The 24,348-nt window shown below is 34.9% G+C and overlaps 7 protein-coding genes and 1 non-coding gene across 8 annotated transcripts; 5 read left to right on the plus strand and 3 right to left on the minus strand.

Moving 5' to 3' along the window:
* Positions 572 to 2,731, minus strand: LOC104784939. Its single transcript, XM_010510049.2, has one exon. It carries the CDS (start codon positions 2,567 to 2,569, stop codon positions 716 to 718), a length of 1,854 nt encoding a protein of 617 aa, XP_010508351.1. The 5' UTR covers positions 2,570 to 2,731; the 3' UTR covers positions 572 to 715.
* Positions 7,632 to 10,930, plus strand: LOC104784941 (inositol 1,3,4-trisphosphate 5/6-kinase 4-like). The gene is made up of 12 exons (XM_010510050.2): positions 7,632 to 7,822; positions 8,079 to 8,114; positions 8,231 to 8,426; positions 8,564 to 8,658; positions 8,869 to 8,937; positions 9,098 to 9,303; positions 9,423 to 9,573; positions 9,744 to 9,857; positions 9,961 to 10,023; positions 10,123 to 10,268; positions 10,358 to 10,487; positions 10,584 to 10,930. The coding sequence occupies exons 1-12, from the start codon at positions 7,685 to 7,687 to the stop codon at positions 10,725 to 10,727; spliced, it is 1,488 nt and encodes a 495-aa protein (XP_010508352.1). The 5' UTR covers positions 7,632 to 7,684; the 3' UTR covers positions 10,728 to 10,930.
* On the plus strand, positions 10,943 to 13,983 carry LOC104784942 (la-related protein 6B-like). The gene is made up of 10 exons (XM_010510051.2): positions 10,943 to 11,754; positions 11,853 to 11,934; positions 12,047 to 12,141; positions 12,237 to 12,308; positions 12,404 to 12,483; positions 12,573 to 12,672; positions 12,766 to 12,813; positions 12,904 to 12,972; positions 13,159 to 13,323; positions 13,410 to 13,983. The coding sequence occupies exons 1-10, from the start codon at positions 11,161 to 11,163 to the stop codon at positions 13,710 to 13,712; spliced, it is 1,608 nt and encodes a 535-aa protein (XP_010508353.1). The 5' UTR covers positions 10,943 to 11,160; the 3' UTR covers positions 13,713 to 13,983.
* On the minus strand, positions 14,649 to 15,537 carry LOC104788778 (F-box/kelch-repeat protein At5g48990-like). Its single transcript, XM_010514559.2, has one exon. The coding sequence runs from the start codon at positions 15,387 to 15,389 to the stop codon at positions 14,730 to 14,732; it is 660 nt and encodes a 219-aa protein (XP_010512861.1). The 5' UTR covers positions 15,390 to 15,537; the 3' UTR covers positions 14,649 to 14,729.
* LOC104784943 (outer envelope pore protein 37, chloroplastic-like) lies at positions 17,169 to 19,544 on the plus strand. Its single transcript, XM_010510052.2, has 6 exons — positions 17,169 to 17,716; positions 18,101 to 18,187; positions 18,350 to 18,529; positions 18,653 to 18,747; positions 18,839 to 18,959; positions 19,219 to 19,544. The coding sequence occupies exons 1-6, from the start codon at positions 17,321 to 17,323 to the stop codon at positions 19,348 to 19,350; spliced, it is 1,011 nt and encodes a 336-aa protein (XP_010508354.1). The 5' UTR covers positions 17,169 to 17,320; the 3' UTR covers positions 19,351 to 19,544.
* Positions 19,738 to 22,119, plus strand: LOC104784944. Its single transcript, XM_010510054.1, has 6 exons — positions 19,738 to 20,126; positions 20,808 to 21,002; positions 21,164 to 21,280; positions 21,367 to 21,516; positions 21,617 to 21,675; positions 21,767 to 22,119. Exons 1-6 carry the CDS (start codon positions 19,923 to 19,925, stop codon positions 21,900 to 21,902), a joined length of 861 nt encoding a protein of 286 aa, XP_010508356.1. The 5' UTR covers positions 19,738 to 19,922; the 3' UTR covers positions 21,903 to 22,119.
* On the plus strand, positions 22,202 to 24,062 carry LOC104784945 (probable thiol methyltransferase 2). Its single transcript, XM_010510055.2, has 8 exons — positions 22,202 to 22,384; positions 22,493 to 22,623; positions 22,901 to 22,987; positions 23,153 to 23,253; positions 23,350 to 23,449; positions 23,530 to 23,585; positions 23,665 to 23,743; positions 23,855 to 24,062. The coding sequence occupies exons 1-8, from the start codon at positions 22,303 to 22,305 to the stop codon at positions 23,909 to 23,911; spliced, it is 693 nt and encodes a 230-aa protein (XP_010508357.1). The 5' UTR covers positions 22,202 to 22,302; the 3' UTR covers positions 23,912 to 24,062.
* Positions 24,276 to 24,348, minus strand: TRNAK-CUU. The gene has a single exon. It is a non-coding gene; the product is annotated as a tRNA-Lys (tRNA).

Raw genomic sequence — 24,348 nt, forward strand, 5'->3', positions numbered from 1 at the left:
ACCGAAACAACAATGTCCTTTTAAGAAACCAAAAGACAAGAATATAGCAATCTCCATAATCGTGTGAGCTGAGGAACCAAAATATTCAAAGATTTACCGAAAGACTGTATAGAGTTATATATTCTCAAAGGCTTTTTACTGAACCTGAAGCAAAGAAGAAGTATCAGGAAAAGAAAAGTATCAACCTTTTATTAAAAGATATTGAACCAACAACGTCCGTTCAATAGAAGAAACCAAAAGAAAAGAATATAGTGATCCCAATAATCGTGTGATTCTTTCTACTTTAGTTTGAGAACTGAGCAACAGACATTTCAGTGTTAAGACTGTATAGAGTTTTACACATTCATTCACAAAGACTTAACCTCTTTTTAAACATTGAACAAAGGAAAGGTATCAGGAAAAGTGTCCTCCTATAGAAAAAAACCAAAAACACGAGAACATAACGAATTAACAATCATGATAGCCGTGTGGATCCTTCTCCTGTACTTTGAGAACTGAGAAGCTTGGCAACAGAAAGTTCAATGCTTTACCAAAATAATAATGAGTTTCACGAAATCTTGATGTGCTCATAAGAAAAAATGCTGTTTATAGTGGAAAATTTAAAGACAACTCAACAAGTGAAACACAAATACAGAAGGAAATTTTCCTTCAGCTACCTGCTAGCGTAGATCTACTTACAAAGAAACCGATGCTATATATCTATTCGTCTAGGAAGTTAATTCTTGTAGCATGCCATCCAATTTGAATCCTCAGAACAAATCAGACCTCCACCATCAGTGCTTATTGACTCCGCAGCAGAGCATGGAAGCAGTTCCCTTCCTTTTCCTGGAGGAGCACAACTTTCTTTGTAATTTTGCATAACGAATTCAGTATCTCTAGTCTGTTGGAATCTCACTTCAGGCATGTGGCTATTTAGTTTCTCTACTAAAGGTCTCTGAAACTGTGAGAGATCAATGGAATCAGAAGATGTAGCCAAAGACTCAAAGTTGAAACTTGAACAGCTCGGGTCCTGTGATGAAGCCTTGATCCTTGGTGACAAATCAGTTGACTGAAAGGTCATCGTCAAAGATTCCAACTCTGAACCAACATCATGTTTCTTTTGGTTTTCAGCTTGGGAACACGAGACTCCAAAATAATTGTCAAAGCTTGAGTTGGATTCTGGTGTTTGAATTACATTCTCGCTTCCTAGTGAATCAACAGATAAGGGAGACAGTTTGTCTCCTTTCAAATGCTCAGAAGGATCCAGCTCACATGTAGGGGTACTGTCGAACGCTGAAGCTTCACCATCACAGGATGAGAGGTGAAAAAACCTTCTGAACCGAAAAAGCTCATTAGGAGAAAGCGAAGAACTGATCCTTCTCGTAGTCTCTTCACATATATCCATGGGTGAAAGACTTCTGCCGCTGCTAATGTTGCATAAATAATCCGGAGAAGCACTACGATCTGATAATGGCGAAGGAGTCTCATGGCCAACACACTCAACGATTTGAGGAAACTGAGAGAAGCCATCTTCATATATTTCCTTCTCATGTTCTTTCTCCTCATCACAAGGAGATAAAAGCCAGTGCACTGACGCATCCACAGGCAAAGGCATGATAGAAACGTTATCACAACTTCCATCATTACCAAAATATCCCTCACCAAATTCATCAGAATCATTCAGTATCTTTCCCTTACCAACCTCAAAAAAACCATTTTCACCGACAGTGAGTAACCCTTTAGGCTTGCACTTCCTCTTATCACTAACACCTGAGAGTAAATGGCCAGCAGCATAACAAGCTTGTGATTGAGTTGATGCAGACAAATTCATAGACGATCCACACTGTATCTCTGGAGACACCGAAGCTTGAACAGGTGGTGTCCTGTCTTGATAACTACTACTGTTGCTACTTAGTCTACCACCATCTTCTGTAGCTTCACCCTTGCTTCTATAAATTAAATCAGATCCAGTTCCTAACTTAGACACAGGAGTACTCTGAGCAATACTGTCATCTACTCTAATCGTAGTTTGGCTATCTCTAAGCTGCTTAACCTCTCTAGAATCAGAAGATTGTTTCTTCAAGACTGAAGCTTTATCCTGCTTCATGGTAACTTTACAAGTTGGTCTCTTTCCAGATATAGGATTCGTCTTACATCTCTGAGACTTATGCAAATTGGGTTTCTCAGTAAGATTTGATTTCAACTTAACCTCCTCCGTAGACCTTGGTTTCTTTCTAATTAAGGGTTGACTCACAACCGGAGCAGATTTGGGGGTTTTAGCCACTGATCTGAATGGTCGACGAGGAACAACTCCCAACGAAGAAGAAGAAGATGAAGAAGACGATGAGAAAGAATGAGAAAGCAAGAACCTGTGACAGCCGTTGGATGCTTCACCTGAAGTTAAACCAGAACCACTCGCATTGCTGCTACTAGTGCTGCTTCCAGAGCTTCTTGTACTCAAACCTCTCAAAGGGTTCACCGGAAATCTCTCCCTTTTCAGATTGCTCTCCTTTTTCTCCGGCGGCTGCGACTGAGAGTTAGAAAGTTTCTTCTTCGTTTGCGCATTTGAAGAAGACGTTACTCGATTCATCTTGCGGACATTCGATTAAAATCCCTCTAAGTAAGTATCTCTCTTTAATTGTGTCTCAGTCTCAAAGTTTCCGATCTACTTGATCTGATTATTTCAAAATGATATGTTTTTTTCTTTTGGCGGAGGAGGCGGAGAGAGAGACAAACAAAGATCGAAACTTTGACGACGGAGAGGTTTGCTTTTGTCTTTTTCTTTAATTACCGAAATAACCCTCAACTTTATATCTTGTGCTTTAACTATAGTGAGGGTAATACTGTCATTTCTTTGAAGATCAACACTTTTTCCGATGAATGGGTTTAACGGCTAAATTCGCCACCGTGTTAATTGATTGTTGTTTTAAACAACACAAGCAATAAGGAAATGTCAAAAGTGAATAAAAAGGACGTAAACATGAGAAGCCAATATTAGTGTTCTAAAGTAACAAAACATAGCCTCTAAAAAAAAAATTAAGTTATTGGTGGCCCAAAGCGACCATTCATTCACCTTTTGGAGGACCGGCTCTGCCAACAACTTTCCGATTTTGCACAAAACAAACAATTACACAGTCACTACACAGTATCGGATACACATATCATGGAGTCCGATTCAAAGATCTGTGGCAAATTTTAACGGATTCCGATTCAAGCCATGAAACAAAACGCAACAAACAAAAAGAAAAACTATGTTATTAATCCTACTATATTAATTGAGAAGTACAAATATGAAACTAACCTTAAAATGTGTAGAAAATTACATTCAATTGCCATTAGAAAAAATTAATTAAACTTAATTAACTAATTTAAATAAATATAATTAATTAAAAAAACACTCACAGATTAAATATTAAAAAATCTAAAAAAATCTAAAAAAATATTTTCTCTCTCTAATAAATTATGGACGAAATTACTAATTATTTTTAAAAAAAAATATGTAAACCAATCAGAATTTCAAAAACTAAGATTTTATATCCAAGTATACAATACAATTATTTTTAATAACTAAATTCGAAAATTTTGTTAAGTTTTCAAATTATGATTCTCCTATCATCTTTATTTTATTTTACTTACAAATTGTTTGAAATTTTCATATAATACTTATAATATAAAATGCATATTTTTTTTTCTGCATATGTTGTGATTTGATTTTTTTTTAAACGAAGATATATTACTCATTCTATGAAAATGTGTGTTTTAATTTTCACATTGGCAGGTTGGTAAAACTAAATTTATATAAATGATAAATTAATAATTTTTATTTGCTCACAATTAAAATATTTAAATTACGATTTTATATTTCACAAAATAATGATGCAAATACAACAAACAAACAATATAAAACTGTAATAATACGTCAAAAATAAAATACTATAATATTGTAAAATAATTAGTATTCAAATAGACTAATAGATTTACATAACAATTTAAAATAAATATTATCTCAAATAAAATAACTTTTTATACAAATAAAACAATAATTTTATTATTATATTATAATTTTTTTTTTAAATGTTGACCCGTGCTTTAAGCACGGGATATATCCTAGTCATATGTAATTCCTCTTGGGTTAATCTATGCAAGTAAACACTTAAGAATCCTACACAAAAATTCTTTAAGCAAATTATTTGAAGTTTATATACTATATAGAATAAAATGACATTTTACCTTTAATTAATAATTAAAAGTTTAGAAAACAAAAACAAAATAACTAAAGTTCGAGGTCGAGGCCGAGGCCGGTGAAAGTGCCAGATGAAGATGACATATTTTATATGTCAATAATTTGGCGTTGTACAAAATATGGCCAACTATAAAATTAATGGTATTTGTTTAAATTTTGACAAAGTATTTAGTCAACAAATAACTGCTATTTTTTATGTTATTATGTGTGAGTTTACTTGATATATTTTGGTGAAAATTATAGATAATTGATGATAGTTATCAAATACTAGTATTTTATAAAACCTTTAAATAATTATTAAGGTAAAATAGTATTCCAAATACATAATTAAAAATTATTTCTTCTTTATTAGCAAAAATGATATTAGTAAGTGAGATGGCCGATTCCAATTAGTAGTTTAGAATCTCACAATGGATGTCCCAACTTTTTATTAGTATCTATATATACATTTTTGAAGTACATTTTGGGTTTTACCATTTTATTTGTACTTATTTAAACTTTTATTTTGCAATGTTGGTTCCTAAACAATTAAAAAAGCTCAATCAAGACAATTAGAGAAATCGACCACAATTATTAAATTGTATTACCAAAATCTCTCAAACTCCGATTAACGATCAAGACAGAAACCGATCGGTTTTTACACAGTGTCCGAATCCGATCAAAATCGGGTTTTTCGGATCGATTTGGATCGGTTTAATCGGATTCGGTTTATTTGCCTAGGGCTACTACTACATAACAGTGGACGACATTTTCCCGGGGGAGAAGCCAGTGCTTGACATCGTTTTTTCAAAACTAACCGTCCGATGGAGAGGCGAGTCCACGTATCATCATCTGCCTTCCCAAAACATTTAGCGCCATAATTCAGCATCTCCATCGCTAATTGTCTTCTAATAATTAAAAATAATAATATATAAAAAAATAACATTATTTTAGTAATCGAGTGTCCATAAATCTAAGACATTATGTTAAAAATGTCTCTGCCAAAACATTTAAGATACAATATCTTAAATTTAAAGACATTTAGTTACTAAAATAATATTCCTTTTTTACATATTATTTTTTAATTATTACAAGATAAGAGATGGAGATGCTCTTAGGAGTTATATAGCTAACGGAGACGGTCCTCATATCTTTCACGTTACTTGACGGACCGTTAAAATCGATTAACACAAAATACAATTTTTAGTTTTTTACATTACATAAGTCCCCTCACTTTGAAAAAACACACAGCTTAAACGCTCTTTGTTGGGCATTTTATTTTGAGGCCCACTAATATTATTAATCATATGTATTTTCTCTTGGGTTAATCTATACAAATAAAACACTTAAATCCTACACAAAAATTCTTTAAGCAAATTATTTGAAGTTTATATACTATATTGAATAAAATGATATTTTACCTTTAATTAATAATTAAAAATTCAGAAAACAAAAAAAAATAACAACTAAATTTGAGGGCAAAGCCGAGGCTGGTGAAAGTGCCGGATGAATGTGACATATTTTATATGTTAATAATTTGGCGTTGTACAAATTATGGCCAACTATAAAATTAATGGTTGTTTAAATTTTGACAAAGTATTTAGTCAACAAATAACTGTTATTTTTTAATGTTATTATGTGTTAGTTTACTTGATATATTTTGGTGAAAATTAAAGATAATTGTTGATAGTTATTAGTTTAATTATAAATAATTTTCATATTAGTCTAATTATAGATAATTGATGATAGTTGTTAGTCTAATTATAGATAATTGATGATAGTTATTAGTCTAATTATAAATGATAGTTAGTAGTTTAATGTTCTAAATGATTTTCATATTAGTCTAATTATTCATTTTTTACTTTTTTATACAAATTACTATAACCAATTGTAGATTAACACATTAAATAATTTTACTTCATTTACATGTCTTTTGATATATGTTCATATAACATTTTATTAATTAGAAATTTATATGTTAATATATTGTGCCCCATGTTAATTATGTTTCTAGATCCCCCATGAGTGTATATATGCAAATATAAGACAAACCTTTACAATAGAACCCTCTTTGATGTCAGTATTCTCATTTTGGTTGTCAAACGAATATGTTGACCCACCTTCTCTCATTGTGATTCGATAAGATAATAAGATAATAATTTTTTTGAAATCCCCATGTAAAATATGGTCTCAATAATATTATAAATTTAATAATCATGTAAATTTATATATATATATATATATATATATGGCTGATATAGTAAAGTATGTTTCTATTAAACCTCATATCTATAAAACAATTATTATGTTGTATCTTTAAACTATGATGATATAAAATATTCTATAACATTTCATAAAAATAGCTAAAACTTTTAAAATTTTTGAATTTCTAAATATGCATCATTTACATTTTGATAATTTGATAGACTAGTAAAATACGATAATTGATACTCTTATTCATAAATTTGAATATGTATGTCATGTGTATAAGTGAATTTGTCTATAATATTTGTAATTTATTGTCAATAATATTTTTTAATTATTTCAAGTTCTATTCCAATATCATAAAATTTACAACATCCAAATTCTTATTTTCTTTTGCAAAAATTGTCTCAATTCATAATTTTAAAATTTTAAACAATTAGACGACAAAAAAAAATTAAACAATAAAAAATATACCTATAAAATAATATTTATTAATTAATTTACACTATAAAAGAATTATTATTAATTATAGATAAATTTATATCACTATAAATTAATAAAATGTCTTGGTCCTAATATTATTAATTTATTGAGGTTTTACTGTATAATGTGATATATTTTATATGTCAATAATTTGGTGTTGTACAAGTTATGTCCATGAAATTAATGGTAGTTGTTTAAATTTTGACAAAGTATTTTGTCAACAAATAACTGTTATTTTTTTTCGTTAATATGCGTGACTTTACTTAATATATTTTGGTGAAAATTACAGATAATTAATGATAGTTAATAAAATACTATCTCTTCCGATATATGATATTTTGAATTATTCCACTTAGGTTCGAATTATCCCACTTAGGTTTTGTCAATAAAAGTATTAACTAGTATATGTTGTCATTATTCTTTCGATTAACAAATTTATGAATTATGAGTCTTAAGGATTTATAGATAAAGAATAGTTATATGAGTTTCGTTTGAATTCAAATATATATATAGGCTATGGTTCAATGTTTTATTAGTAATATATGGACAGAAATTACCATTATTAGGAATACTGTGGCAATCCAAGGATATTGATAGTCTTTTTTTTTTTTTCTTCAATTACCGAAATAACCCTTTACTTTATGTCTTGCCCTCTAACGATAGTGAGGGTAATACTGTCATTTCGTTAAAGATGCACTTTTCCGATGATTGATTGGGTTTAACGGCTAAATTGGCCACCGTGTAATTGATTTATTCTTTCTTTCTTCTCTCCTTTGTTCTCAGTGGTGGAGAGAGATGGGAAGAAGAGCGATCAAAGGGGTTTTACTTGACGAATCTGTGCTGTTCGGTCCCGAGAGTGATGATTCGTCGCCGAGACTGCGTGATTCAGTCCCGTCTCTTCTCAGGCTGCTTCGTTACTCCATGATCCGAACGGTATTGATTGATTCACTCGAATACATGATTCACATCTGCATTGCAAGTAAACCCTTTCATGCAAAAGTTCTGGATTTGTCTTCAATTCTTCTTCTTGGAAATTTTTGTAGTGATTCTTCAATTGAGAGCTAGTTGAGAAAGGATTGAACTTTAGATCATAATTGGGGAGAACTTTTTTTATATGCAATCGTTCTTTTGGTTTCGTTGTCTGCCGTAATGAAAATTGGATTTTTTTTTGTTTCTTTCTGTCATGCAGGGGATTTCATATGGGAATGATCTTCCGGAAAAAAAGGTTTGGACTAACTATATGAACTCGAGTCTATGTTTTAAGCAAAGGGTTTTGTTCAAGTGAAATCTTTGCCTTGTCTATCTGTGTGAGGAGATTGATCTGTCTCTATTATGTTATAGGTGGATTTATTGAGGAAAACGGCTGCAGAATACTCAATTGATTGCTTAGCTTTAGAGGAGTCTTTGACAAGTGTTACCTTTGGTGATACTCTCAAAGCATGGCATAGTGACGATAGTATTCTGTATGTTGCTTCAAGCAGAAAGGAAGAGATATTTCGTGAACTTAGTCCCAGCCAGCTTGTTGTTGTTATACTCGGTTAGTGATCAAGATAATCTCTAGTCGCATGAGAGATAACACATTCATAAATTTCAGCTTGCATTTATGTCTTCTGATTTTTGTATTGATAACTTTGGTGAGGCCTCAATTTTTTTTGGGTTCTTTTGGGTTTCTAGATGTTGTCAAAGGTGGTCCATGTCAGGATCCTAACATGGTTCATATTGGTAGCCTTGAAGAGCTACCAATGACTATCTGCTGCATGAACAAAAAGGTATGTCTTGACAGCCGTTCTGGCTTATACTAGAAAACGTTTATGTATTTGAAGAACTACACAGATTAGGCCAGAACTAAATAGTGTAAAGAATGTAGTTTGAGATGCTTGATATTACACTTCATATTCTTCCTTTTAAATTTTCTTAGTTTAGAACTCTTTCCGGTACTGGTTTCTTGATTACCCTTTTGATATCACCTCCCAAAACAGGCAATGGGTGTTGGTGCTGCAATAATTGCTTACATCATGAAACCATCTCGGGTAGAGGACTTTGCCAAGGTTAGAACCTTATTTGAAATCCGACTCTGAAGTATTATCTTTATGGTAAACCTTATTTGGCTCACTGTATGCTGGACCCTCTAGGTCGTTCTTGATACATGAAAGTAATATAGTTATATATATGATGTTCACCGATATTAAAATTTTCTGATTTTCTTAGAGGGGTGCGTTACCCATGTACCCTACTTCAAATGGGTTGATATTTCTACCCCTCATGTTTGAGTTCCCTCTTTCATCTCAACTCGAACACGCTGATATCATTTTCCACAAAGCAACTGATGAAATCTTGTCCATTCAACTGAACTGCGCCGACTCAAAATCATCTGTTGCAGTTACATTCTCTACCGGCATGGAGGAACTGAAAAAGTAAGCTTCTCAACTCTTTGTTTTCTATCTAGCACTCTGTTATATCAGCAAGTGGCGCACAGATAGTTAAAAGCTCTCTGTACATATTTGCATAATGATAGAAGGTATTTTGCTTGCAGGTATATGGAAGATCAAAATGCCTGTGCTGTAGTCGACCCTATTCAAAATTTATATCCTGTCCTGGACCGACTCAAGATGCAACATACTCTTCTTGGATTAGAGGACTTTTCTGCAGCAGGACGAAAGATAAGAGGCGCCTGCTTTCTCAAGGTCTTAAAAGTCTCTCATTTGTAGTAGCTCGTTAATTTCTTTATGCTTCAAATATGACAGAGCATCTCTTGAGTCCTTTCCCAGCAAGTGTGACCTCAGAGATTACTCCATTATAGTTTTACTTTTCGTTTTTACATTAGCAACTTAATATGAGAGTCTCTTATCTGCAGATTGACAACTATAATGAACCGGATCTGGCTCAAAACTTGTCAAGAGCTGGACTCTCTCTTCCATGTATTGTGAAACCTCAGGTTGCCTGTGGTGTTGCTGATGCTCATAGCATGGTGAATATCTCACAGATTCCATCTCGTTTTGGTATCTCGAATTGCCCGTTTCTCTTTTCACAGGAAAACAAATGACTTACTCATTCTCATTTTTTTTTCACAGGCCATTGTCTTCCGGGTCGAGGATTTTAAGGATTTGAACACTCCTGTGCCTGCCATTATCCAAGTAAGTCATAATGTAACCTGGACACACAATTATAGGGCAACACTACTAAATCTATATGTAAAGCATAAAGAAAACTTGTCAACAACCATCGATTTGCAGGAGTATGTAGACCATTCATCCAGGATATTCAAGTTTTACGTCTTGGGTGAAAAGATCTCTCACGCGGTCAAGAAATCGATCCCAAGTTCTGCTAGTCTGAGGAAAACAGCCGAGGAAAACGGTCTCCAACCTATTCTCTTTGACAGGTAAGTTTCATAACAGTTCCGTAGACACAAAAAACCTTCACTTGCTAAAAAGATTGTAACTTTTAGTAGTTCCCGTTTACCTCCCACAGCTTAAAATCTTTACCTGTTGGTTCCACAAACCAGACCCCGTTAAACGAGATTGATCTAGAGCTGGTTACAGAAGCAGCTACTTGGCTAAGAAAGAAGCTTGATCTCACAATCTTTGGCTTTGACGTAGTTGTAAGTATATCATCCTCATCACAAAACCCTATATATATATACATATAGCCAGGTCACGGACTAGACTAACACATTTCTCTTAATTCATCTCCACAGATCCAAGAAGGAACAAGAGATCACGTGATAGTAGACTTGAACTACTTACCATCGTTCAAAGAAGTCCCTGCTAACATCGCAGTTCCTGCTTTCTGGGAAGCCATCAGAAACAGGTTTGACCAACATGTCCAAAAGAAGCATTGAATCCAAACATTGTGGGAAAGCGGAAACTCTTCTGTCTGTTTATTTGGAGGAATGATTCAGACATTATGAGACCAAAATAATTGTGAGAAACAGAAAAAGATTGTAATTTTAAGACAAAGTTTTTGTTTTTAATTATGTCGATAAGAGGAAAAAAAGCCACAATTCTATAAATACAAGACAAGGAGACGACCTTTGAGAGTCGAGAACATCTCTCCAAACAAACGAAAAGAAGCGACTTTTGCCTCTTTTGGTCTCTCCCCTTCTCCGGAGGGATCTGCTCTCTCTCTCTCTCTCTCTCTCTCTCTCTCTCTCTCTCTCTCTCTATCAAATCTATAAGAAGAAGCTTCCCACTTTAAGAAATTTTTTTAAAAAACCCTAACTTTGCTTTGGGAGATTCTTCATCTATCAACTGTTAAATCTTACCTTCAAATCCATGGCTGATCAACAAACCCTAGATTCTTCTACTCATCCTCCTACTACTCAATCTGATGATCTATCTCGGTCCCACTCAACTTCTTCTACTACTTCAGCTTCTTCTTCCTTAGATCCATCGCTCTTGAGGTCTCTATCCTCTAGTAGACTCAACGCCGGAGCTCCTGAGTTCGTACCTACTCCTCCGTTGCCACAACCTCCGAGGATGATTATCCCGCCTCCTCCGCCTCACGGTATGCTTCATCATATGTATCACCACCAGCCTCCTTTCAATGCTCCGGTTCTACGTCCTGTTCCAATCCAGCTTCCTGTTCAAAACCATCATCATCGCTTTCATCATCATCAGAATCGTCATCAGAATCAGCAGTATGTTCCGGTGAGGAATCATCAAGATTATCAGCAGCAGCGTGGTGGTGGTGGTGGTGCTGTCGGTGGTGAGCTGGAACCGGATTTGGTTCCGAAGAAGAACGATCGGAGAGAGAATCATAGTAAGAGAGAATCTAAGACCGATCAAGCTACTGAAACTGGAGCTTCTGTTACTATTGATTCGAAAACTGGTTTGCCTGAAGATACTATCCAGAAGATAGTGAATCAGGTTTAGCTTCGATCTCTTTAATGTTCGAAATTTTAGTTAGATTTAGACTTGTGATCTTAAATTTGGTTATCTTGACTGCTCAAAAATCACACTGTCAGGTTGAATACTATTTTAGCGACTTGAACTTGGCGACCACAGATCATCTGATGAGATTCATTTGCAAGGATCCTGAAGGATATGGTAAGTAAGAGTGTCTGTTGCTAAATCATCATATGCATCTTCGTGAGTTCGTTTTGCATAAAAGTAATAATCTTTTTGTTCGAATACTTAAATGGGGTTCATGTGATTACAGTGCCGATTCATGTTGTTGCATCCTTCAAGAAAATTAAAGCTGTCATTAACAGTAATTCTCAGCTTGCCGCAGTGCTACAGAACTCAGCAAAGCTTGTGAGTTCTTTTATGTTAGTGTGTGTGTTTTTTTTGGTTGGTTTATAACTTTTATACGTGATTTGATGTTCTAACTTTTTTGAGTCATCTAATAGGTTGTTAGTGAAGATGGAAAGAAAGTGAGACGCATAAACCCGATTACTGAGTCTGCTATAGAAGAGCTCCAGGTACTTAACTCATTCCTCATGTTCTTATATATCTGTAAACTAATTATGAATAAAGGATTTGTATACTTGATTTTCTAATAAATTATCATATCCAGTCTCGCATAATTATTGCTGAGAATCTACCTGAGGATCATTGCTACCAAAATCTGATGAAGATATTTTCAACTGTTGGAAGGTACAGTACTGTTTTGATGATGTTATTATACCTAGAATCTACTACTTATACAGTTGAGGTTTTCTAAAATTATGAGTGTTTGTCTTCAGTGTGAAGAACATCCGTACCTGCCAGCCACAAAACAATGGAAGCGGTGCTCCACCCGCAGCAAGATCAGCCAAAAGCGATGGCACGCTTTTCAGTAACAAGGTAAACTAGATGGACCCATGCGGCTTTGTGTTTGCCTCATAGTTTTGGATTAACTGGATGCAAAATTGATGTCTCTTTTACATGTTCTTGTAGGTCCATGCTTTTGTTGAGTATGAGATGGTTGAGCTAGCCGAGAAAGCAGTAAAGCCTCACCTACTTAGATTTCTAGACTATATATGTTAATACCCTCATGTGCTAATGTGGGTAAACTAAAGGCATGTTACTGTACAGGTTGCTGACTTAAATGAAGCGGGAAATTGGAGGAGTGGTCTTAGAGTCCGTTTGATGCTAAAGCATCAGGTATGTGATTTTAAGTTTGACAAACACACAGTGTCTTTACCCGTCCTCTCCCAATCTAATAAGCAGAGGCCAGATATCTTAGTAGTTCAGAACATTCTGTAAATTAGATGTCATTGGTGTGGGTTAAGATCTGAGGAAGTTGATGTCGGTTCCACTTGGCTTATATGTTATTATTCTATCATACAGACAAAGGAACCAAAACAAGGTCAAGGACGAGGAAGAAAAGGACATGATGCAGAAGTAGAACATGAGGAAGATGATGCTACAACATCGGAGCAGCAGCCGATTGAGAAACAATCTGAAGAGTGTTCTGGAGAATGGGATACACATGTGCAAGAGCAGCCAATAATAGTAAGTAGACCAAATACGTTCAAATACGTTCTTGGTTCTCTACTTTGTTATCCATGGATGATTCTTATAACTTTGCCACATAACAGGGAGAGGATCAAGGGAATGAGAAAGCGGTTGGGCAAAGAAAAGGGCGTAACAGAGGTAGAGGAAAGGGACGAGGACGAGGTCAACCACACCAGAACCAGAACAACAACCACAATGGGCGAGGAGGGAATCATCATCATCAGCATCATCATCATCAAGTGGGAACACCACCTTCAAACAATCCAATGAACAACATGGAGCAACCAGGGATGGGGAAGCAGCAACCACCTGGACCACGAATGCCTGATGGGACGAGAGGGTTCTCAATGGGACGGGGAAAGCCGGTCATGGTTCAGGCAGAGTGATACAGAGGTGTTTTTGAAAAGGAGGTGATGTGTGGAATTGTGAAAGGGTTTCAAAAGGGAGATAAATAGAGAGAGAGCAAAGAGAGAAAAGAGAGAGAAATTTATCCTTTACTTCCCATGGGGAATGGTTTAGTTTTGCAGACTTAATATATGTCTTACTTACTACTTCTAAATACTTTTTAATTAGAACAAAAAAAAAGAAAGCAAACAACATTTTCCTCGTATAGTGTACTGTACGTGTAATGATGAAACAGCAATTTCAGTTTTTTTTCTTCTTCTCTAAATGCTTTTATAATGAAATAATGACATTTTTAATCTTGTCATTCTTGTGTCACTGACAATAGATGAACGTTGAAAGTTCTAGTTTTAGGTCATGCGTCTCACTATTAATAGGCGTGATTTTGTGGTCAGTGAAGAGTAATTTCAGTATTTTATTGACATGGAGGAGTCTCTACTCCTCACTTGAAATGCTTCAGCCGCGTCAAAGGGAATCATCTATGATCTCTGTTTTTTGCTCGTCAAAGGGAATCATCTATGATCTGTGTTCCGCATCCCACAACATCTCTACATTAGAAAGCAGAGCCAAAGAGAGAAAAGCCCTTGTTTCTTGCTTTAACATCGGGTAATGTTTTCATCAATAACTTATTCGTACTGACTTTAAGTATGTTTTGGATTTGGAACTCTAAATGCAATTCATATTCTCATTTTCATTTAACTTTATGAAGATTATATTCACTAATTACCCACTTCAATAACACTAAAAAGAACTATTAGGATTAGATGATGAAACAATGACATTTTTATCTTGTGTCACTGATCTTAGCTGACCAAAAAAAGACCTTCAAATAACTATATAATAGCTTAATACAAGATTAAAAGAAGTCACTAAATAAGCTTTTAAATCATTTGCCATAGCAAGCGAGTGCAGACGATATATAAGCAGAAACATGTCAATGGGCATACTAAAAAAGAAAGTAAGCGATACAAACCATATTCATTACATTACATCCATACCTATCAAACAGTAACAGATTTAGCACACAGGAATTCATAAGAATTGGGCACTAAAAGAACCTCATCGGACCATTCGACTTTCCCCCAAATCTCTTGATCGTTGCGTTTTTCAAGTGAGATCACTGCACACCAAATCATCTTCTTCTTAAACCCAAATCTCTGCACAGACTTGTCCCACAAAACAACCAGCTTATCACCACCATAATTTGCTAATTTAACAGAAGCAGACTTATCAAACTGAGGTAACCCTTGTAAACCCTCTAATCTTCTGGAACCTCCTCCTTCTCCCTCAGTCTTTTCTGCTCTCCAACTAAATCTTTCAGCAGAGGCACAACAAGTACAAGGGACATAAGTATAGTCTACCCCATCTACCGTACAAAAAGCAACCCGATCAGAAAGCTTATCCAACCCTACACTTTCCCATGTCGAATCCTTTGGCTTAAAAGCCTTAGGATACAAAGGAGTGTCCTCTACTTTACCGTTAATGTAAATAACTCCATCCATGTTTTTGAAATCCAATCTCCGTTTGTTGGGCGGGACGGGATTCCAAGATTGAGTCTCTGTGTTGTAAACTTCAACGCAGTTCAAAGAATCTTGCTTTTCATACATTCCTGGTAAATACACATGCCCATCATATACAGTACGGGTGTGAACTATTCGCATTGTTGGAGCTTCACGCCAAGTGTGGTGGTGAAATCTACAATCAAGGTACCACACAGATGGAGAATCATGTGTATCTGCATTAACGGCGTAAAGATTAGAGCCAACAGCAATTAGACTTGACCATTCCACTGGAGGAGGAGAGTTGAGAATTGGGGTTGGAGCCAATAGATGAAGACTTGGTGGATCCTCTTTCTTGTTAATTATATAGTGGGCATTGAATCTTAATGGGCCTCAAAACAATACTTTGAGCTTTTCTAATCTTTTAAATCAATAAAAGTCACAATTTAATTACAGTTTAAATCAATAAAATCAATCATATCTCAATAGTGGGCATTGACACGATAAGCAAAGTTTAATTACAGTCACAATTTAATCTTTATTTCAAATATACGACTACGAATTCGAGTAATAGAGAGAAGTGGCTATATATAAATATATGTACACCGACTTCTATGTGATTACACATATTATAGTTTTAATGTAGTCACAAATGTGAGACCATAAAATAAGATCAGTAGATCACATAGTGTTTTTTTTGACCAAATTTTAGCAACCACTTAAGACGATAGCGAAGTAGTTATATATAGCGTATTTGCGGCTACATTGGAACGATTGTTGGAGTTACAAACCACATGTTTTATTGTAGATCCAATAATTAAAATACAATACTATTGTTGAATAATTCTATAATACATTTACTTAATAAAAATTGTGATTTTTTCCAGTATATGATATAATACAAAGTTTTAAAAACGGACATATATTACTTGAATAAAAAAATATGGGTACACTATCCCACATCGTTTAAAAAATTTGGATAATGGTTCAGAGTCATACTATAAAAGAGACCAAAATGATTCCGAATACAAATGAGTAGAAAGCTTGATTTATCAGACATTCAAACTTTAAAAACTTTTTAAGTTTATTCCGGTTCTTTATTTTAAAGATTTTTAAAAAGTTAAATATGAAAAATATTTAAAACTTTTAAATAGTTAAATATGATAAATATTATATAATAGATATACAATAAATATTAAAAATTAAGATGATATAGTGTGAGTTAAAATATCTTGGGACGGGATTATATAGCAGGACGAATTTTATCGATATTTATATAAATTAAAAAATATCATTAATACGGTGTTACAGTGGTAAAACATCATTTCATTATTTTGTTAACACTGTCGGTACGAGAGAATAGATAATTCTAATTAAATTTATTAAATAAATCTTATGTAAAATATAAATTATACTCCCTCCATTTCATAATATTGGATGTTTTAGAGGTTTTTGTTTGTTTCATAATATAAGATGTTTTCAATTTTTGAAACAACTTTTACACTATTTTTATATTTTCTTATTATTTATTTTATGCAATCTTGTTTCTGATTGGTTCAACTTTTTTAAAGTAAACATTTCTTATTATGCGTGCTTTGGCTAAAACATCTTATATTTTGAAACGGATGGAGTATTATGATATTATATAATATATTTAATAATTATTATATAATTATAATATATTTAACCAACAAATACAACTTATAATTTAAATATTTTAATTATAAATAAACTTATAATTTAAATATTTTAATTATAAATAATTTTTCCCGGTGGTGTACTGCGGATCCGGATCCTAATATAGTAACTAAATAAACGGAGAAAAGCACTATCTAGTATCTACCTAACTAACGTTTAAGAAAAATGCTTTCATATATAATTCATAGTGGCCAAAGTAAACGATCCCTAATTATTTTAGAATAAAGAAAAAAAGAAAAAAAGACAAGTGAAGTGAGAGAGACTGCATCGATAAGTAAGAAAAACAAGAACCGTCCGTTTCATAACATAACTTATTACTTCTCTCAAGTACAACAACAAACTCGAATCTCATGTTCGCGAATTTGCGATAGATTCTCTCACCAAATCCAATTTCAATGGCGGATCCGTCTTCTCCAAACCATCCTCCTCCTTCTTCTCTTTCACCAACCCCTCAATCAGGAACCTCGGAATTACCGCCACCGTCTCCACCGACTTGCTCTGCCTTGTCCTTTCTCAAGACTGCCAACAGACCAAAGCTCCGTGTTACATCTGAATTCGACAGCGATAGTCTCCTTTTCTTAAACAAAGTCTCTTGTAAGCTCTTCGACAACCTCGCCAAGCTCAAACTCTCGTTTCAGAACAATTCCCAGCGCGAGATTTCACAGCCTCAGGTCTCCTTTACTTCCAAACACGTCTCTGTTCTCTATGATATCGAAGAGAAGAACACCTTCATCAAGAGCAATCTCGATGTTCACCCTCGCCTTCAGCTCCGAGCTCTTCATAATGTCAAGGTACTTCTTCTTCTTGCCCATTATCACTGTTTTCTACAAAAAGGATTGATTTTTATTTTCATGAGGCACAGATAAAGACAAAAAGGATTAATCTTTGTTTGAACTTAATTGTCAAATTGGGGATGTATATATATTTGGCAATTTGTCATTTATGGGACAGAACATAACAATTTGTGTGCTTTCATTGTGTAACGGTTTTGATAAGGGTTTATGGTACCATTGGTTTTGGTTTGTGTCCATGTTCTGAGTGGGCATTTGAGAGCTGTGCAACTAACTATTAGTAGCAGTTGGATATGTATGTAGCCTTATGTTCAATCCATGACTATGTATGTATTAATTTAGTGCTGCCTCTCTGATGTATGGCTTAACTGTATGTTGTTGCAGGCACAACAAGGAGAGATTGCTATGGAGGCAAATCTGACTGAACCAGGCTATTCTCTGGAGCTTTCATCGCCTGTTCCTATTGGTTATGTGAGTGCCATCCCTTACATTGTCTATTTGGTTTTGCATTTGCCATAATTTTCTTCATCAGTTACCCTGTAAATTGTTGTCTTGCTTGGCTAGGAGTAATTTGCAATATGTTGTTCTTTAAACACTAACTTTAATTTTTCGAATGGTTTTCTCTTTATGTAGCCAAGAGCGACTCTTAAATTCCCACTTGGAGAAATTTCGTTACAAGAAAGAGAAGATGAGGAGGAAGAGAAGCAGAAAAGAGTTTTGTCTGTTAATGGGATCCTCAAACGTCAAGCCATGAATGGTATTTGTACCGCTCTATACACAGATGAAGAGTTGAGGCTGAGATATGCTTATAAGGTTCTTGTCTTTTACGAAATTTCTTGTCTGCTTTTTGTGTGTCTGTTCAATAGCTTCTAGAACCTTCCTTTCCCATCGTTGTTGGATCTGACATTAGGACTTTACTTTTTTAATTTCATATAGGATGATGCATTGTCCTTCATTCCGAGCATTTCTCTTCCTTCCAACGCTGCATCGTTTGCATTTAAACGTCGGTTCACCCCTTCAGATAAGTTGAGGTTAGTGTGTCTCTTCTTGCTCTCTCTCTTCTAATAGAGCCATCCCACTTGCTACCGTATAAATGTTTATGTGTATGATATATCTATGCAGCTATTGGTACAACTTTGATTCAAACATGTGGAGTGCGGTGTACAAACGCACATATGGTAAAGACTACAAATTCAAAGCTGGATATGATTCTGATGTACGCCTTGGCTGGGCATCTCTCTGGGTAAATCATCAAACTTTACTTCTCATTTCTCTCTTCTCTTAATAGCGTAGTCTTTTTTCTACTCACTTAAAATCCCCAATCCGAGTCATACGATTATGATGATGCATGGCATACAATGTCTATTATGGTACCATCACACTTGAGCTAGCTTATGAGTGAGCTGTAATCATGAGTCTCTTGTGTTTGGTTTGAGTCTAGTATGAGCTAGGTAACATAAGTAAAAAACGAACTGAGGGTGAATGAATGAAATGGTGGGCAGGTGGGGGATGAAGCTGGAAAAGTGAAAACAACACCAATGAAGATGAAAGTGCAGTTCATGCTTCAAGTTCCACAAGATGACATCAAATCGTCAGTGTTGATGTTTCGAGTCAAGAAAAGATGGGACATCTGATGAGATCTTTTAAGAAATCAATTCTCGTTTTCCAAGTTTCTCATCTCTCATCTCTCTCTGTAAAACCCATAAAAGTTGAACAAAAACAACAAGATACAGAAAAAAAGATTAGAGAATAATTGCAAAATTGTATTTGTTTCTTTAGCATCATTTAAACGATTACTTTCTTTCACACGTGAAAAAGATATCCTCAATTTTTTTTTTCAACATATAAAAGTTACATTGCTTTTTCTTACCTTTTTAACCCACAATAAATAACAAAAAGTCATGTGTAAGCCACTCATATTAAATTCTGAAAAAAGGAATATTCTTCCAAATTAAAAAATAAAATAAATAATAATGTTGGCTTATTTCCTCAGTTATTGTGTTTTTTTGTTTTCTTTTGTAATGAACTTTTGTCTGTGTCTATGTGTGTGTTTTATCTTCTTCTTCTTCTTCTTCTTCTTCTACAACCCGACCAAATACACATCCGACGGGAAAAAAAGAGTCCCGACAAATTGAAGCATTGAAGGAGTTTCTCATTTGTTTCTCAAATATCTGTGGAGAGAAGATAGTAGTACTCTAGGAGAGAGATGAGTTCGTGTATACCTCTGAGGCTACTTCTGCCTCTTACAACTCCTCCTCCTCCTTCAGATTCTTCTCATGCTCCTTCTTCTCTCAGATCGCAAAATCCTAACTTTAATCGCCGATCCTCTTCTTCTTCTTCGACCTCTTGTTCTTCCCAGTCGCAGCTTTTCCCTGCGCGGATACGCAGATTCAGATCCTCTGTTTCCATGGTATTGTCCCATTCTCTCTCTCTATGATTTGTGCTTCTTCGTCAGAATTTGTTTGATCAATTTCTCTAAAAAGTTGTAGAATCCGTTGTTTTTTTGTGTTAAGAATGATCGATGTTTTGTTTAAAGATTGTATCTTTTGACCCTCATATTAATAGATTCAGCCCTGAAACTATTCAATGTGTTATTTACTCTGTATCTCTTTCGTCTTCAATGGTATTAATTAGGTTGGAGATTCCAGTTTTAATAGCCATTGCTGACTTATTCAATATTACACTCTATTTAAGACTTCACTGATGATTGTTGTATGTGTGTTTTTGAATCCCTTAGTGTTGTTCTTAGGACTACATTGTATCTCTACCATTGTGCTTTACTTAGATATATGCATATTCTGAAGAGTATTATTGCAGATGAAGCAATGCTTATATCGAAAATATAATAAAGCTTGTGTTCAGTTTTTCTTGGTCTTGGAAACATGTTGGAACATCATCTTTGATTTGTGAAAACTGAAAAGATATTGGTTTATTTATTAAGTTTTCTCAGAGTTTCTTTATGATTGGTATAAGAAGCTTTGAAATTTAAGCTTCAGAGTTTGTGTTTGTCTCTCTTGCCATAAGTCTAGAGCAGTTGATTTTTTTGGCTTTTCACTATTCAGTGATTCTGTTGTTTTTATGCTGTGTGTAGTGCTTACCTGAACACACGAGAGCTCAAGACAACACAGATATTGGGAGTAATGAAGATGACCACATCAAATGTGTGCTTGAATCGGATGAAGAGTCTGGGCTGAGGATTCCAACTCAGGCGCAGGCTATCGTTGAAGGGTCTGGTTCAGTTGCAGTTTCAGAGCTAAAACCCACCGCTGATGTTGATTACATACAAGTGAGACTAGTTTCTCTGACTTAACCTACCTGAAGGACATTAAACTCTTGCATCAATCTTTTTTAGCTTTATTTATGCTGGAACTCATATGTTTACTGGCAGGTTTTGGAATATCAATCTTTTTAGCTAACTGTGTAACCATGTATGTTTAAAATGGACAGGAGCTATTGGCGATACAGCAGCAAGGGCCTAGATCAATTGGCTTCTTTGGGACAAGAAATATGGGTTTCATGCATCAAGAACTGATTGAGATTCTTAGCTACGCCATGGTTATAACGGTAAAGACATTTGAGCTTCATCTTATCCAATCTTTTCCATTTCAAGTGTTCCTAAAACATTTCTCTGATAATTCTGTTTGTTGCAGAAAAATCATATATATACTTCAGGTGCATCTGGAACTAACGCTGCAGTTATAAGAGGTGCATTGAGAGCAGAGAGACCAGAGCTTCTAACAGTAATCTTACCCCAAAGTTTGAAGAAACAACCTCCTGAGAGCCAGGAACTATTGTCTAAAGTAAGCAAAACTGGTTCTTCTGCTGAAAGTCAGAATCTCGTTAGTTGGGGATCCAATTTATGTCTCTGAAACTCTTGTTTATTGCTATGTCAATTTACAGGTACAAAACGTGGTAGAAAAGCCACACAATGATCATTTGCCATTGTTAGAAGCTAGCAGGTTTGGTGGTCATTATCATCATTCATAGTACATTGATCCACTTTGGTCCAGAATTAAGAAACTAATCGTTTCTTTAAAACATTTATTGCAGGCTGTGTAATATGGATATCATATCACAAGTACAACAAGTAATCTGCTTTGCGTTTCATGACAGTAAGCTTCTTATGGAAACATGTCAAGAAGCTAAAAACCTACGCAAGATCGTCACTCTCTTCTACCTCGATTGATCCACTCTCTTTATCTCTCTCCTTGTCGTCGTCGTTACAAAACAGAGAAGATAAGCCTCTCGTTGTAAATTATGAAAACCTTGATCAAACATACACAAACCAACCAATTATATTCCTTTTGTCTAAATTTTGGTACCACCCGATCAGTACGACGATTCTATAGGCTTACTTGTCAACTATGTATGTATAAGAAGATTATTGGGTTTCTTTTTTAATATTTTCTTCTTAAAGAATCTTCCATTACAAAAGAAAGGGTATTATAGTAATAAAAAAAACAATTAGGTGTTATAGTCACATGTTAGTTATGTTACAGAATTAAAAAACCTTAATCATCCTTTTGTGTTATTAAAGAGTTGGGAGTCGTTGCGGTTGCTGAATCGTTTTGGGTTCGTTGATTCCGATGGAAAAAGCCGCCGGTAAAGCTATGGCAGTCCAATCGTCCTTTGAAATATTCCAACGGCTTGTGAGCGAGGATTCTTCTGGTAAACACAAACCCCCTAAGATTTTATTTTCTCAGCTCGATTTTTTTTTTTTTTTTTTGTGTGTTTCGTCTTTGAATTGATCGATCGGATTGTATTGTTTTTAAAAAGGTGGGTGGGAGAAGTGTTGGGAAGCAGGAGCTACTCCATGGGACTTGGGGAAACCAACTCCGGTTATTGCTAATCTCGTCCAGACTGGCTCATTGCCTAATGGCAGAGCTCTAGTTCCTGGTTGTGGTACCGTATGTTCTTCAACACCTTTTTTTTTGTCTGTTACACTTGCTTTAGCTTCTTTACTTGATATTACTGCTTAAAGCCACTTCCTTTCTTTGAATTTTGCTACCTTTTAGTGAACTGTGGCCATTTGAGAGTTGAGTGGTACTGTTGAATATGTTCTGTTCTGCCCCGTGTCGTATGATCGGTTCTTGCATTACTTGCTGATTGCCTTATTAATCACTCAGGCAGCTTCGTTATTTATAACACAAATGCTTCCTTGTAATACTTGTTATGGTTTTGTAGGGTTATGATGTGGTGGCAATGGCCTCCCCTGATCGTTATGTTGTTGGACTGGATATATCTAAAACTGCGGTTGAGAGATCATTAAAGGTGTGCATAGTCTATGTACATGATCATCAATGTTCTCATATATGTAGCCTGCATTTTTTGAGTTAAACTTAGCTGATTTTTGAGTTGGAGTCTTGCCTCTTATGCCTGTTAAGAACTTTGTAGGTTTGTTAACGCATTTATTTTTGTTTTATTCTCTAATTTCAGATGTTCTCCACACTGCCTAATGCAAAATACTTCTCCTTCTTGAGTGAAGACTTCTTCACTTGGGAGCCAGCTGAAAAATTCGATCTCATTTTCGATTATACGTATGTATATAGTCTATATGTTTGGTTTCTGGTTCATACAAATGTGACTTTAGTTAGATTAATATATCACTGCATTATGACCATTCATTCTCGCAGCTTCTTCTGTGCATTTGAACCTGGCGTGAGACCTTTATGGGCACAGAGAATGGAGAAACTTCTGAAACCTGGTGGAGAGCTTATAACATTGATGTTTCCTGTAAGAAATCATAACATTCTCTATTCTCTGTTTCATATTTCCTTAGTTGCTGAAAACTTCAAAAATGCATCTTTGTTTAGATCGACGAACTCGACGAACGTTCTGGAGGTCCTCCTTACAGTGTATCTGTGTCTGAGTAAGAATCTCTTTTACTAAGAGCAACATTAGTGAATTGTTTTTTACCAATCTTCACTCTGAAGTCTCTCGATGTGCAGATACGAGAAGGTTCTAATTCCATTGGGGTTTGAGGCAGTCTCCATTGTGGATAACGAACTTGCTATAAGACCACGCAAGGTAAACATTAACATGAATTTTTTGAATAACACTTATGATGATAACTCGATGGTGAATTGTAGTTTCCAGTTTAGGATCAGAAAGGTAATGCTATCTTGGAATCATTTTCAGGGAATGGAGAAGCTTGGAAGATGGAAGAAATCTTCCACATTTCACTCCACCTTGTAAATGGTGATCATTACAGAAGCCAATCTGCTTCAAACTGGGGATGTCTTGTGATTTTTTTCACTGCAAATATTAGTTGTAAACACAATGTGTGTAATATTCAACAGTTCCCTTTTAAATCTTTTAATCAATCGAAGGCGACATTTGATGGCTTTATCCTTGATCCAGTGCATCTATTTTAAAAACCTCGTTACCAAATATTTGACAGTTCAACTCTTTTTAGATTTTATTGCTTTGAAACATATTTTCTATGTTAGAGAAAATTCTAAGCAGGTCTGGTTATTCAACAATATACAAGTCTGGTTATACAATTCATGCAGCAAAACATCATTCTGTTTCTAAACGTTAAAAAATAGGAAAATACAATCGCCCACCGTGGGGCTCGAACCCACGACCACAAGGTTAAGAGCCTTGCGCTCTACCAACTGAGCTAGACGGGC

The sequence above is a fragment of the Camelina sativa genome, chromosome 5 (assembly GCF_000633955.1).
Source record: "Camelina sativa cultivar DH55 chromosome 5, Cs, whole genome shotgun sequence".
Lineage (NCBI taxonomy): Eukaryota > Viridiplantae > Streptophyta > Magnoliopsida > Brassicales > Brassicaceae > Camelina > Camelina sativa.